Genomic DNA, 13,909 nt, shown 5'->3' with positions numbered 1-13,909 from the left:
CCTTTTCCACGTGTGCTGCAATGCAGCTCTCAGACTCCAGCTGGGGGTGAGGCTCGGGCAGTGGCCTGCCGCCTCAGCGTCCTGACACCCACAGTGGGGGCTCACTCACTGGCCACGTAGTTCTCATCCAGCTGCTTGAAGGAGAAGCTGACGTTGTCCAGCTCCGACAGGGTCACCCAGATGTCCTCCAGCATGGTGCGCTCCTCCTTCTGCAAGAAGACACGTGAGGGACCTCGGGTGCCACCCACCCCAAGCTTTCCCTGGACAAGCTGGGTCCGAATCTAGGCCACGTGCTACACAGCGGGCTCCTCCCACCGGTCCTGCGTGTGCTCTGCCTACAGCTTGTCCTGCTCCCCCAGGACCAGAACCCATCTCGCTCTGACTTGCTGATGGCCCTTCCCTGGACCAACGGTCACTAACAACCATTCCAAAGCTAACCCACCACCTCCCTGCCCCTCCAGCAGGCCCACCCACCCGATTCTCTCTCCCCTCGCCCCACACACAGCCATGACCAAGCCCTGAGACCCACCATCGAAACACGCTCCAGAGCCCCCCAACTTCCCAGCCACCACTCCAGGGGGACCCCACAGTTCCCCCTTACCCTCCCCCAAACAACCCCCCTCTCCCCATGCTGTTACCTTTGTCTAACTTGAACCCACATCCCATCTCTCACCTGCCTCCAACCCGCGAGCCTCCTGCCCAGAGCGGGGCCCAGCCCTGCAGACCCAGCCCACGCACCTCACCTCCCACCGCCTCCCTGCTCCTGGGGCCACAGCTGCTCCCTCTGCCCCACGCTGTTCCTGTCTACTGGCTCAAAGTCACTGCTTCAACACGGCCAGCTCTGACCACAGATTCCCAAGGAACGCCATGGCCTCCACTTCCCCGCCTCTCCCCCCAGCCTTCCATTTTGTCTTCTCATCTGCCTCCCAGCTGGAAGGTGAGCTGTGGACCCCAGCAGTCTGGTGCCTCGCAACATCAGAGACCAAATGGACAGGGACTAGCATCTGGCTCTAAGACATGAGGGCTGGTGTCCAGGCAGCCTTTCTGAGTCCAGTGAGAGCAGACTTCTGCCCAGCAGAGGGCGCTCCAAGGCCACACTTCCCACCAGCCAGCGGCTGGGCCTTGGCCACCAGAGCCACCCAGCACTACAGGTATTTGTCCTGGGACTGTTATAGGACACTGAGGAGCATCTCTGGCCTCCACACACCAAGTGCCAGAGACACTACTCCTGGATATTTCAATTGCTATAACTAAAAATGTCTCCAGATGTTGCCAGTGTCCCCTGGGGCAAAACCGCCTAGCTTGAGCACCACGGTCTACGCCATGTCTTTTACCTATGTGTCTCCCTCCCACCAGGACGTAAGGCCCCAGTTCCTAACAGCAGTACATGGTAGGTGCTCAATAAACACCTGCTGTGTGAACAGCGGGGCCATGGGAGCCAACTGCAGGGGACACAGGCTGAGGGGCCTCCCGTCCTCCTCTGCCCACTCACCACTGCGGCTGGCGCCAGCAGGGACTGGCAGTGCAGCAGAACCCCGGTGGCGGCCACCTGCTCCAGCCACTTGCGGCTGGCGTCCCGGCTGCTCTCCTCGTACTCGCCGTTGTTGTTGTAGCGGTAGCTGAGGGCCGCCAGCAGCTGCTCCGAGAAGGTGCACACCGCGGCCACCAGGGCCTGGCAGAAGATGGCGTCCCTGCGCAGCTGCAGCTCAGTGTCTGTGATGGACAGACAGGCCTCTGGGCAGGTGCTGGCAGCAGGCTGCACCACCCCTGGCCCCGAGCCCCCCACAGACCCTGCATGGGGCGAACTGGCCAAAAGTTCACTTGGGGCCAAAAGCCAGGTCCACAGAACTCCCCCTTCGTGAGCAAGCCACTTCACCCAAAAGCTGCTGTCCCCCGACCAAGCAGGTGGGCCTGTGGGTTCCTGGCCACTATCCAGGCCCGTCTCTGGCCATCTCTCCGGGATGCAGTACTTCTCGGCCTGGCCGGCTGTGTGCCAGTGGTGCTTTTGAGAACCGGGTTCTCCTGCTGCCCTGCCCCTCCACCACCCCGCCCCACCTGAGGCAAAGAGGCTGCAGGTCTCAGCTGCTGAGAGGAATCACCCTCAACATCTGGCCAGCTGCATGCAGCTGCCCATTTTGACCTGGATCCTCTCTTGACTACAAATTTCTGAAAAGAAGGGAGGGACAAAGGTGGACAAACGTGGCCCACCCCACCTGCAGCTCTGGCCTCCACCGTCTGCTGGGTCTGGAGCCTACTGACAAGCAGCCTCCCTCGCCCTCCGTCCTCTACCCTGTGTCCTCATCAATAATCACCCAGGTAGCAGGTGGCCCAAGACAGGGCTCCCAGCTCCAGGGACGGAGACTTGTCCCTTGGACACAAGGTGCAAGTCTTAGAGGGGCAGGAGGCCAAAGTATCGCCTTCCCCAGTGCAGATCCTGATGGGCCAAGAAAAAGTCACCCTGGCCACAGAAGAGGCCTCCCCAGGCTGTCCTCATGGACGCCCACAGCCAGGCAGGCCTCGCCGGGTACCCCTGGGCCCATGCACTCACGGCTGCCCCTCAAAGCCCTCACCTGTGCACTTCAGCAAGGCCAGGAGCAGCTGGTTCTTCCCATCTGGAGGAGGAGGGAGAGGAGGAGGTGGCTAAGGGGGGCTGGCAGGTGACAGGAGAGCAGCCACTCCTCTTCCCCTTCCCTGAGTACACAGGGGAAGGGGCACAGAGGGGGGCCCCAGCAGGACCCTGCTGCATTCCAGACCCAGCCAAAGGCCACAGGCCCCCATGGCCCTCCCTGCCTGCAGACCTTCCACGTATCTCTGGATGTTGTCCACCAGGGTCTTGATGGAGCTGGGCAGGTTCCAGGGGTCCTCCTGGATGCTGATCTGGATCAAGCTCCGGCCACGGACCATACACTCTTCTTTCTGTTTGAACTCTGGGGCAGGAAAGCGGCATGAGGGCCGGGAAGGGGCCGAGGTGGCTTTGGAGAACAGTGGCACAAAAGCCCATGCCCTGTCACCAGATTCCAAAGCTTATAACCTAGATCCAGGGAGCAGCAGGCTCTGGGATGTAATCCAGGCCTTGGAGGACAAATACAGGGTAAGTGTGCTTCCACTTCACATGCCATTCCCATCGCAGACACCACTGATCCATCTCAGCACCCTTCCTGCTGGTCGGGGGCAGGATCCACAGCCACAGACAATCCAGTGGAGACAGCACCCATCAACCTCAGCAGGCTTTGCTCCCAGATCTGGACCCGGTGGCCACAGAAGCCTTCTTCTCAGGTTCAGGTCTTCATGCCACAACCAACTAAGCAGGCACATGAGTGGTGACCTCGTTCTAACCCTTCCCTAAACAGAGGAGGAAGCCCAGGCAGGTCACCTGCCTAAAGTCACACTGGCTAGTGGGAGACTGGGACCTGAATGTGGCCCTAACAGGCCAAAGGCCAGGCAGACGCAGGCCCCGGTTCCCTTGGCCTCTTCCCGGGTCTCTGAGGTCTTTGTGGCTTAGGGCCCTCTCTGCTGTTTCTTCTTGAGGTTCACCCCTGGACAGGGGACTGACACAGCGGGAGGGACAGCTGAGCAGACCCGATGCTCCCCTGGAGGCAGAGGCTGTCCACATTCCCGTCTCCTGCACACAGCTGGGAGCCCGCGAGGTCAGCAGTGTCCCCTCGGGCTCAGGGTCACCAGCACCCAGCACAAGGCCTGGCACAAGCTGGCTCTAGGGAACTATTTACCTGCTGCCTAGCTGCACAGATGGACTGGCAGCTGGGGACGGACAGATGGTGGGGGGGTTAGTGGGATGAAAGGCAGGAGGACATAAGAAATGCCAATTCTTTCCATCTCAGTCATTGCAGAGGAAAGTCTGGGTTTGGTGCTGGTGAGGCCTCAACTCTTCTCTCACTACACAGCCCTCTCCTGAAGAGCAGCAGAGGCCCCGGGCAGGGAGCAGTGCCCACCTGACCGCAGTGGGATGACACTGTGGCTTCCCATTAAGTTGATCACCGTGGCTTATCATTAATATATGGCCTACTACACTGGCTCTTCCTATGGGGGCATTTTAATAAGATCCTTTTAAAATTCAGTCTCCAAAAGGAAGATACCTTTTCAAAACCTATTTGTTCATTCACTCAGGTACTGGGGAATTGAACCACCAGCCTTTACCACCGAGCTACATCCCCAGTCCTTTTTTTTTCTTTGAGACAGGGTTTTGCTAAATTATCAAGGCTGATCTCAAGCTTGAGAGCCTCCTGCCTCAGCCTCCTGAGTCACTGGGATCACAGGCCTGCACCACCATACCCCGCAGGAGATGGCAAAACAAAAGTCACATCAATCATAAACTCCACAGCAAATTCACAAGGCTGGAAAGTGTGATGAGGGGAGCAGATCCCGTGGGTATGACAGACAGGAAGTGCACTCCAGGCTGTCCCTCGTGTCACAAATGGGCAGGCCCAGGGGACCCAGGGACCAACCCCAGGACACCAATTGTCCCTGTAGAGAGCCAGGTCAGGCTTTGCAGCTCCTACAGCTTCTACCACACAGACCTTGTTGTTTGGCTTTTACGAAACTTTAAAAATAAAATATAAGGATGACAGTGGAGACAGATTCTGGGCGAAAGCAGGCTGTGGGCTGTTGTGGCCCTCAGGCAGGAGTCTGCCGGCCTGGACCAGCCAGAGCCACGCAGCAGGGGTGTGCGCCACAGCGTCCAGCCTGCTCCCACCGGGCGCCCCTCACCTTGGAGACTGTGCTCCATGGGGAAGTGCCTGGTCTCCTCGAACGCCCTGCCCATCACCGGCCCCTTGAGCAGCGTGTTGATGGCGTCCACCTGGAGACAAGGAGCCCCCGGTGAGCGTGGCTGCCAGGGGGCTGCGAGGACCCAGGGCCACACCAGGCGGGGACAAGGCCGACCTGGTTGAAGAGGTGCTCCAGGCAGCCATGGAGCTTGTCCTGCTTGTCTGATGGGATGCGCATGTCACAGGGCAGCTCGTCCCCTGGCAGAAGACAGAGCGTGGCTGTCAGTCATTGCTGCCCCACCCCGCTCCTCCCCAACCTCTTCTCAAGGAGGCCACACGGCTATACAGCCCTAGACCCACAGGGGACACATGTAGCCTGCCAGACTCAGGCCCCAGCTGAGTCACTGGGCAAATCCCTGGACCTCTCTGAACTTCTGTTTCTTCATCTAAAAAATGGGCAAGAAGCACTAACACCCCCCAGATGGCAAGATGTTGTCATTCCCACTCCAAAAAAGAGGGCACTGAGGACAAAGACCTGGATCCCAGCCCCATGGAGTCACAGCCCCTGTTCCAGTGAAGTCAGCTCCACTGAACCCCTCTGGGGACATATTTCAATGGCCTGATCTTCTGTCATGAGACATGAGAGCCCAGCCACACAGTCCGCCTGCCTGGGCCTTCTTTTCTTCTGCCACAGGATGGGGGCAAGTTTTTATGCAGAGACGTCCTCTGGCAGGACACAGCAGTAACGGGGTGCAGGGGGCGGCCTGGGCAGCAGAAGGCCGTGGCTGAGGGTAGGAGGGATCCGCCACCTCGGCCTGTCTCTTGTCTTTCTAATAATGGCCCATGTGGACGTGTGACCTATTTATGCACAAAGTGTACTTTCTAAGTCTGAGTGAATGAGACTAAAATTAAAACACAGCCACGTCAGGCTTCAGGAAGCGCTGCAGACACAGCATGACCTCATCTGATCATCCACCTGTCCGTCCAGCCGCCCGCCAGCCACCGCATGTCCCTCTGCATACGTATGCCCTTGCCGATGGCATCCAAGTACCATCGGTGGGCACACTTGGGAGCACGACAGGTTTGGATTCGAGTTCAATGGCTTCTCTAAACCTTCCTGTGCTATCTGGACTTTGGGTTGGTGCATGGTCATTCCTATGGACCCCCTTGGTTCCAGGGATCTGTGGGACCTCGGAGCACCCACCACCCACACATCCCATGCAACCATAGGCCATGGTGCATGACTGCACCGAGGCCTCTACCTGCTCTGTGTGGGGATCTTAGCTTTGCTAAGTTCCAGCACCTGATGCGTGAGAGGTGCTTGACTAAGTACCTGCCAAACCAGCAGACAGAAGGAGGCTCCATGCGATTCAAAGCAACGAACTCCAAACAACGGAACAGAGCGGGAGGACACCCGCTAACCAACCTGCCAGAACCCTCCCCACTGGGCGGCCCACTCACCGGACCCCATCTCGTCGCTGCCCAGGTAGGAGCTGTTGCTTCTCACGCTGGTGTAGGACAGGACCGAGTCCCGGTTGCTGTTGCACTCGCTGCGTTGGGGCGAGACGGCCAAGTCACCCTCGCTCGCACCCCTGGCCCCGCACCCAGACCCGCTCCAGAGCACGGTCAAGCCCCAGCCCAGGGGACAACCAGCCCGGGGTCTTTCAGGTCCACCGGGGGGAGGCGCTTCACGGCCCAGCACAGAAACAGAGCGGAGAGTTGCTTCCACTCAGCTGTCACCACTGTCCAAGGTCCCCAGTGCTCCCGAGTGCCTGGCTCTTCTCAGGGACAACCCTGACTCTGGGCACAACCCACCACTCACCTGACCAAAAGGAACTCAAGGAATCAGGAGCAACTGCTGCAAAACTCCACCCTACGCTCTTTGACAATTCAACGAAAAACCAGAGGAACAGGGACTTCAGAAGGGAAACCCAGAGACGCGAGGGACCTCGGCCTCGGAGCTCCGAGGACCGGCACACAGGCAGCCAGAAGGGCCCGGTTACAGACAGGAAACTGGGCACAAGGACCAGGCAGGTCCCGTGGGGCCAAGAGGAGCATTCGCTGGCCGCATCCCTGCAGCCCTGGGCTTTGCCCACCAGAAGGGCCGGGCTGCCTGGGACTCCTTCCGGCTGCAGCTGAAGGTGACAAGGCCCTTCTCAGGCTCATCAGGCTGAGATGAGGAATTACCAGCAGCCGGCAGAGTTAGCACAGAGAACCGAGTTCTAATCTACTTCACCGCTAATTAAGGCCTCACTGATGTCGTTATAATTAATCTAACCAGTGGCAAGACAGCTCCCGGCCTCTCAGAAGAAAAAGAAACAGACTTACTCCTCAGATCAAGTAAAAATAAATAGCGTTTATTTTTGTAGTGCTGGGGACTGAACCCCAGGGTGCTCTGCCATTGAGGTGCACCCCCAGCTCTAACTACCTACCTCCCTACCTATCATCTACTTATTTTGAGACAGAGCCTCACTAAGTGGGCCAGGCTGGCCTTGAACTTGGGATCCTCCTGCCTCGGCCTCCCCAGCTCTGGCGTTACAGGCGTGCGTCCCTATGCCTGGCAGAAACCACAGGTCTTAAACCAAGTTTGAAGCCCACCATGTGGGCAGGTCAGCCCTCTCCTCTGCACTGGGACACGTACGGCTGAAAGGGGGCGTCTACCAGGCCAGATGCAAGCGCCCGCTGGGCGGGGAGCTGGGTGGGCTCTCTGGGATGCACCTTGGGTGGATCTCAGGGCCAGACCACCGCATTCCACAAAACCTCCATGTCCCAACTTCCGTATGGTCAGAGGCTCACTGTCCCGCTGGCCGTCCCACCAAGCCCCGGGCTACCCATACCATGCCCACCTGTAGGAGTCACGGTAGCTCATGGTATCGTGGCCCGAGTCCTCCTGGTCTTCCTCGGACACCTTGAAGCACACTTTCTTGATGCCCCCATGGTCCGTCCTGTCCATCTCGCTCTCCTCGCTGACCAGTGAGGAGGAGGAGGCCTCCTCAGCCAGGGGCGGGTCACAGGCCCCGCCAGGGGTGGGCTCCGTGATGGTGGACAGCAGCCTGCAGGGCAAGGGCTCCAGGTAAAGGCCAGGCCCCAGCTTCACCAGCTGTGACCTTTGATCCTGCACAGGTAGCCGTCCAGGGTTTTGTGTCACCCCTTGGAAAGACAACCACAACTGCGCAGCCGCCCGCGGCCCTGCCGGGGTGAGAGCGCAGGTTCAGGCCTTCTGGCGGCTCCTGGCCTGGCTCTGCGCACGGGCTGGGGCTCTGCACATGGCCCACAGGGCATGGCTTCCAGACGGCAGGCCGCAGGCCCTCAGACACCCCTGGGCTCTGCCACCACGGACAAGAGCACCCGGGACAGATGGCAGGTAAACACGCGCACAAGGAAAAGTCATTCAAAAGGCAGTTCCTGCCCAGGCCGCAGCCCCTTCAAACCCTAGCGCCACCACCTCCTGTCTGAGAGGCCGGAGGCAAACTGCTCGTGAGACTTGACCTGCGCAGCAGGATGGTGTCACAGGCGTCTCAAGGCTGGGAGGTGGGGACTGACTCGCCACATGTAAGGCACAGTGCTGGGCCTCACAGGCGACCCACAAGCCCGGGCTAGCCACCATCCCGCCTCTCAGGAGATCAGGGTCACAACTGGCCCGGCTCTGCAGGTGAGGAAACCGAGGGTCAGAGAGGCAGCCCGAGGTCGCACGGCCAACAGGCCAGGAGTAAGGCCCAGGCCTCGGGCTCCTGAGCCTGCAGCCGCGGCCTCCACAGACAAGTCCCCACCCATGAGGCAGAGAGCGCGACAGGACCTCAGGAGCCTGCAGCAGGGGCAGCAGCACGAGGGGGTCCACCTGTCGCTGCAGCCCCCCTCCCAGCCCTGAGGATTAAGAGCCTCGAGAGCAAGTCACCCTGTCCATCCCCGTTGTGACTCTAGCACAGGGCTCTTCAGCCTCCCATCTCCCCCAGGGGCAAGGTGCCTTGCAGGGGGTACTGGACGCCGTCTTGAGATGGTCTGGGTTGTCACCACAGGGGCAAGGGGTGCTAGGGCCTCTGGGGGATAGAGGTTGGTGACGCTGCCACCCACCCACAGTGCCCAGGGCGGCCCACAACACAGAATGGCCCACCCAAAATGCCAACAGGCCCCAGGGAGACGCCGCGTCTTAAGGTGACCATGTGCCTCTCACCAGGCAGAACGGAATCAGCAGTTCCTTAGCCCCTAGTACCCGTCCCTGCTCAAGTGTTCCTGACACTCTCAAAATCGTCCCCTCCAGGCAGGTGACGTACTGCTTCATCTCCTTGAGGGCCACATCCAGGAGGGCCCAGCCCCATCCAGAGGCTGCTTCTGGTGGCTGGTCTCCAGGTCCCAATGGCTACGTCCTGTCTCCTCCCCCACGTGTTTGCTGAAGAAAGGGGTCACTGTCATGCAGAATGGCCCACCTCTGGCCTGCCCATCCCAGAGGTGCCATCAACCCTGCTCTGCCCCACCCTGCTGCCCCGCAGACACTCAGTGCCCACCCTTGGCACAGGGGGTGCTGCATGCGCCCTGCTGTGTCACAGCAAGGGGGACCTCAGGTCCAGCTGTCTATCTTCCTGGGATGTTAAAAGAAGAAAGATCCCAAGGCTTTCACCAAGTGCCTCGGCCTTCCTGAGGAGGCTGCAGCACTCACTGCTCTGCTGGAAGGGTACCATGGCCCCCAGGGGCATCTGGCAATGTCTGTAGACACTCTGGGTTGGTTGTCACCTTGGGGGTAGGAGTGCCCCTGGCATCTGATGAGCGCAGCCCATTGTGTATAGGACGGCTCCCCTCAACAAGTTCACTCCTGTGCTGTGGAGTGAGGCCGAGGGCCCCGCCTCCCCACGGCCCCGCCTCCCCACGGCCCCGCCTCCCCACGGCCCCGCCTCCCCACGGCCCCGCCTCCCCACGGCCCCGCCTCCCCACGGCCCCGCCTCCCCACGGCCCCGCCTCCCCACGGCCCCGCCTCCCCACGGCCCCGCCTCCCCACGGCCCCGCCTCCCCACGGCCCCGCCTCCCCACGGCCCCGCCTCCCCACGGCCCCGCCTCCCCACGGCCCCGCCTCCCCACGGCCCCGCCTCCCCACGGCCCCGCCTCCCCGGGCGGCAGGGCTCACCTGTTGATCTGGGTGACGTACTGCTTCATCTCCTTGAGGGCCACATCCAGCTTGGTGAAGAGCTGCAGGTAGGCGTCCTGCACCTCACGGTCCTCCTGCTTCAGCAGGAAGCTCAGGCCCCGGTCCTCCTGGCCCAGGGCCCCGCTGGGGGGCCCGAGGCTGTCGTTGAGGGCCTGGCCGTCGGGGTCCCCGTCCACAGCAGGCAGGCACTTCCAGGACGGGGCGGCCATGGTGGTGATGCAGTGCTGGGTGTAGGACATGGGGTTCAGGTGGCCTGCGGGGGAGGAGGGCAGGCGGGAGGTCAGCAGAAAGCAGACCCACTCCCAGAACTCCCGGAGAGGGAACTTCCCTGCCAGAACTTTCTTTTTCTTTTCCTTTTTTGGCGGTACCAGGGAAGGAACTGAGTGCCTCGTGCAGGCCAGCAAATGCTCTACCACCTCAGCCTTTTTAAATTTTTTTTTTTTAATTTGGGGACAGGGTCTCACTAAGTTCCGATGCTGTACTCAAACTCTGTGATCCTTTGCCTCAGTTTCCCCATTAGCTGGGATTACAGGTGCACGCCACAGCGCCTGACTGCCCTTTTCAGAATCTTGATCCACTAAGTTACCTCAAGAAGACAGTTTCAGTTGGATGCTAATACACCTTTAACTACGGTTGGCTTTTCCTGTCTGGAAATGCAAACATGGTGGCTGGCTCACCAGCAGCCATACTCCACCATGAGGCACCCTAAAAGTTAGAGACCCCTTCTAGAGATGGTGACGCAGAAAGATAGAAGGGCCTGGACTCTTAATGACCACGGATCCACCGTTCTAGCCTGGACTGTCAGCCCCCAGACACTGTTCTGTTGAGGTACCGTAGTGTGAGTCTAAGCACCTCCTCTAACAGACACAGCAGGTACCTTGCTCAGGGTCAAGGCCGATGAGGGAGGGCTTGCGACCGAAGCGAATGCTGAAGGACCTGCCAACCGAGGGGGTGGTCTTGGGGTAGGACACCTCCATGAGGTTGACGTGGCAGTTGGTGGGGCAGAAGTCCAGGCCGCACAGGGGGTGGGGCTCCAGGGCTGCCTGCTTGAAGGCCGGGCTGACCCGGCTCCTCAGCTGAGCTGCAAACTGAGAACAGGGGGGCACGGACCGTGAGCGGGACCGGGGATTCTGGCCACCCCTAGGAGCAGGGCCTCCGAATGGGAAGCACTGCCCCCACACTGTCCCTCCCGGGGCGCGGCGGCCTCAGGACAGTTGCACCCACTTCTCCAGGTCAGCTGTGGCACTAAGCTGGCCTCAAGGAACCGTCTCTCCTGGCTCAGTTCTGAGGTTCAGGCAGGGCTGCCTTCCCCCCAACAGGGGCTAGGACAGGGCCAGCAAGAGCTCCCTCTGACAGCGCTAAAGCCAGAGCTATGAGGGCCACCACCTCACGGCCCGAGTGTGAAGCCACGTGGGGAACAAAGCCGAGGGACGGAGAATGGCCGTACTCCTGCAATAGTGTCATATCCGATTGAGAGCTTGGATACAACCGTGCCTGAAGTTCACCTCTGTACTCTTCAGTGACAGAAACCCATAAAATTTCCTATTTAAGCAAAGTTGGACTGGAGTTTGACACTGACGAAAAAAATACTCCAGGTGAGGTCCCACGCCCGGCAGCCAGCGGTGGGAACTTGTGGGGCGCAGCTACCTTCTGGTAGCAGGCGATCCTCCGGCCGATGCTCTCCAGCTTGGTGTCACAGATGTTGCGAAACTCGAAGTGGGACATGGTCACGATGGCGCTGCTCCTGGCCATGAGCCGTCCGCAGTTCTGCACGAAGGTGCTGTCCTCCGCCACGAAGGCCTCCAGGACCTGCAGAAGCAGCAGTGGCCGCTGAGCACCCGCTGAGCACCCGCTGAGCACCCGCTGAGCCGGGAGGGTCCGGGCTCCACCAGCACCCCAGGTCAGGTCCGCTGCGGCCATGCTGCAGACTCAGGCTAAGGGACAAGTCGCCTCCTCGGCCCCTGGCCGCCAGGTACAGGGACAGGGACTGGACCTCGGGCTCCAGGAGGGCCCCCGCCCAGGACCTTGGCGGCGAGGCCGAAGCAGCCGCGGGGCTCCACGATCCTCTCCAGCACGTGGCACTTGACGCCGGCCGTGCTCACGTACTCGTACACCACACCGTGCTCCAGGCTCACGTTGTCCACCGTCAGGCTGACCACCGGCCCGTCCTCGCGCAGGCTCAGCTGTGGGCCCAGGGACAGCAGGGGCCAGGCTGGAAGCCAGGGGGCAGGTGACACTGAGGAGGGAGTCGTGCCACGCAGCCAAGCCCTGGCACCCGCACGCGACGGGAGCCTCAACCCGAGGGCGGCTGGAGCCCGTTCCACGGCGCTGGCTGCCTCTGCTGCCTGCTGCCGTCCACCCCGCCCTGGAAGAGCCTGCCCACCTGCCCCCCACACCCAGTCCCACAGGTGGGCAGGACACCGGCACAGAACAGGACATCTCCCTGTCCCTGTCGCGACCCCGCCTCCCCCTACCAGAGTCTGGCTGGTCGTCCTCCTGGGCCCCCGGGTCCTCTCCGGGGGTCTCCTGGCTGGCTCGCGCCTCCTGGGCGTCCTCGTGGGTGTGGTAGATCCAGTGGTAGAGGCCCTGGGAGGAGCCGCTGTGAGAGGGACGGCCAGGGAGGAGGGGACGGGGCCAAGGGGCCACCCGCTCAGCTCTGGGCTGGTTAGGGACACTGCCCTAAAGGAGCCTCCAGATGTCCCTGGAGCTCCCAAGGCCCCGGGAACACCCTGCCCTCGGCCTGGATGGCGCCCGCCCCCCACTGCCAGGGGAGGGAGCCTTGGGAAGTGCCAGCACCCGTGTCCCCAGGCCAAGTCATAGTCTGGCCATGGACACCTAGACAGACAGCAGAGGGTGTGGACGATGCTACCCTGCCTAGAGCCCCTGTCCCTATCCCAGAGCTGGGGACCCAGGTGGGGGTGGGGCCAGTCCTCTGGTGCCCCGGGCAGAGCCCCCTGTGCTGCCCGCACGTCTCCCCAGGGAGGGCACCCACCCCGGCCGCTCACCAGAGCCTCCTCTCCACGACTCCGGAACGCCTGGAAGTGCTCCAGGACCTCCTGGGCACCCTCGCTGGCCACGCTGTTGCCGTTGACCTTCAGGACACACTGGCCGGCACACAGTCCGGCAGCCGCGGCCTCGGAGCCTGGGGGAGGAGCGCTTGAGGCAGGGCCAGGGCGGCGGGGCGCAGCGGGCAAGGCAGGCCACCGGAGGTACCTGGCCACACCTCCCCCTGGAGCCAGCAGTGGCCCCCGAGTGCACAGAGTGGGACCTGGCACCCCACTTCACAGAAGAGACAGACTCAGAGGGGACAGCTAGCCAAGGCCACACACAGGGGACGCGGGTCTGAATCCAGGCTCAGGTCACTCAACTTCGTCTCCCTTATTGTCCTGCACAACCCGTGGTCCTGCACCAGGGTCAGCCCGTGTGGCCAGGGGAGCAGAGGCTCAGGAGGATCGGCAGCCTCGAGGCCACCTGGCCAGAAGCCAGGCCTCGAGCCGGCGCTACCAGTCACCAGGCGCACCTTCCTCCCGCGTCCCCTGGGGCCTTGGGGACAATGTGACTTGCAGCCAAAGACTGAGACTCTGCCTGTATGGGCAGGTGACAAGGGCACACCCTGCTGTCCACAGAACCATCATTCAGGGCTCCTCCACCTGCTGGGTTCAGGGTCCTCACTGCTAAGAGGGGACAAGGATCAAGCCACTCACAAGGTTCCTGAGAGACCAGGGAGTTGGCACAGGAGGCGTCCAGCACCGAGCCCGGCTCTGGGCAAGGGCTCGGGAACATGGCAGCCTTGCTGGGCTTGGCTGGTTCACCCACTGCTACGGTGTGGACCTGGAATGACCCCAAAGGCCTGGACCCAGCCGAGTGCTTTCTCAGAGATGGAGGAAACACGAAGAGCCGGACCAAGGCAGTAGCCCCAGCCCTGTTTTGAGATAAGGTCTCACCAAGTTGCTAGCCTTAAATTTGGGATCCTCCTGCCCCAGCCTCCTGAGTTGCTGGGATTATAGGCATGTGCTACCATGCCCAGCCAACCTTTCCTCCATGTAGG

General features: G+C 61.3%; 1 protein-coding gene across 2 annotated transcripts in view; it reads right to left on the bottom strand.

Moving 5' to 3' along the window:
• Positions 1–13,909, bottom strand: part of Prex1 (phosphatidylinositol-3,4,5-trisphosphate dependent Rac exchange factor 1) — a 127,606-nt gene that overhangs the window by 7,252 nt on the left and 106,445 nt on the right. For both annotated transcript variants that reach the window (XM_078051972.1, XM_078051973.1), the window contains exons 20-33: positions 12,867–13,003; positions 12,336–12,447; positions 11,886–12,073; positions 11,509–11,670; positions 10,739–10,949; positions 9,841–10,114; positions 7,571–7,777; positions 6,186–6,274; positions 4,900–4,982; positions 4,726–4,816; positions 2,799–2,927; positions 2,571–2,612; positions 1,493–1,713; positions 110–209 (exon numbers count right to left, since the gene is read on the bottom strand). In XM_078051972.1, the coding sequence (XP_077908098.1) occupies positions 110–209; positions 1,493–1,713; positions 2,571–2,612; positions 2,799–2,927; positions 4,726–4,816; positions 4,900–4,982; positions 6,186–6,274; positions 7,571–7,777; positions 9,841–10,114; positions 10,739–10,949; positions 11,509–11,670; positions 11,886–12,073; positions 12,336–12,447; positions 12,867–13,003 (2,046 nt within the window). The remainder of the gene's footprint in view (positions 1–109; positions 210–1,492; positions 1,714–2,570; positions 2,613–2,798; positions 2,928–4,725; positions 4,817–4,899; positions 4,983–6,185; positions 6,275–7,570; positions 7,778–9,840; positions 10,115–10,738; positions 10,950–11,508; positions 11,671–11,885; positions 12,074–12,335; positions 12,448–12,866; positions 13,004–13,909) is intronic.

Source organism: Ictidomys tridecemlineatus, chromosome 5 (assembly GCF_052094955.1).
Source record: "Ictidomys tridecemlineatus isolate mIctTri1 chromosome 5, mIctTri1.hap1, whole genome shotgun sequence".
NCBI classification, from domain to species: Eukaryota; Metazoa; Chordata; class Mammalia; order Rodentia; family Sciuridae; genus Ictidomys; species Ictidomys tridecemlineatus.
Note: the sequence above shows the minus strand (reverse complement) of the source record. Positions and strands in the feature narration are given on the sequence as shown.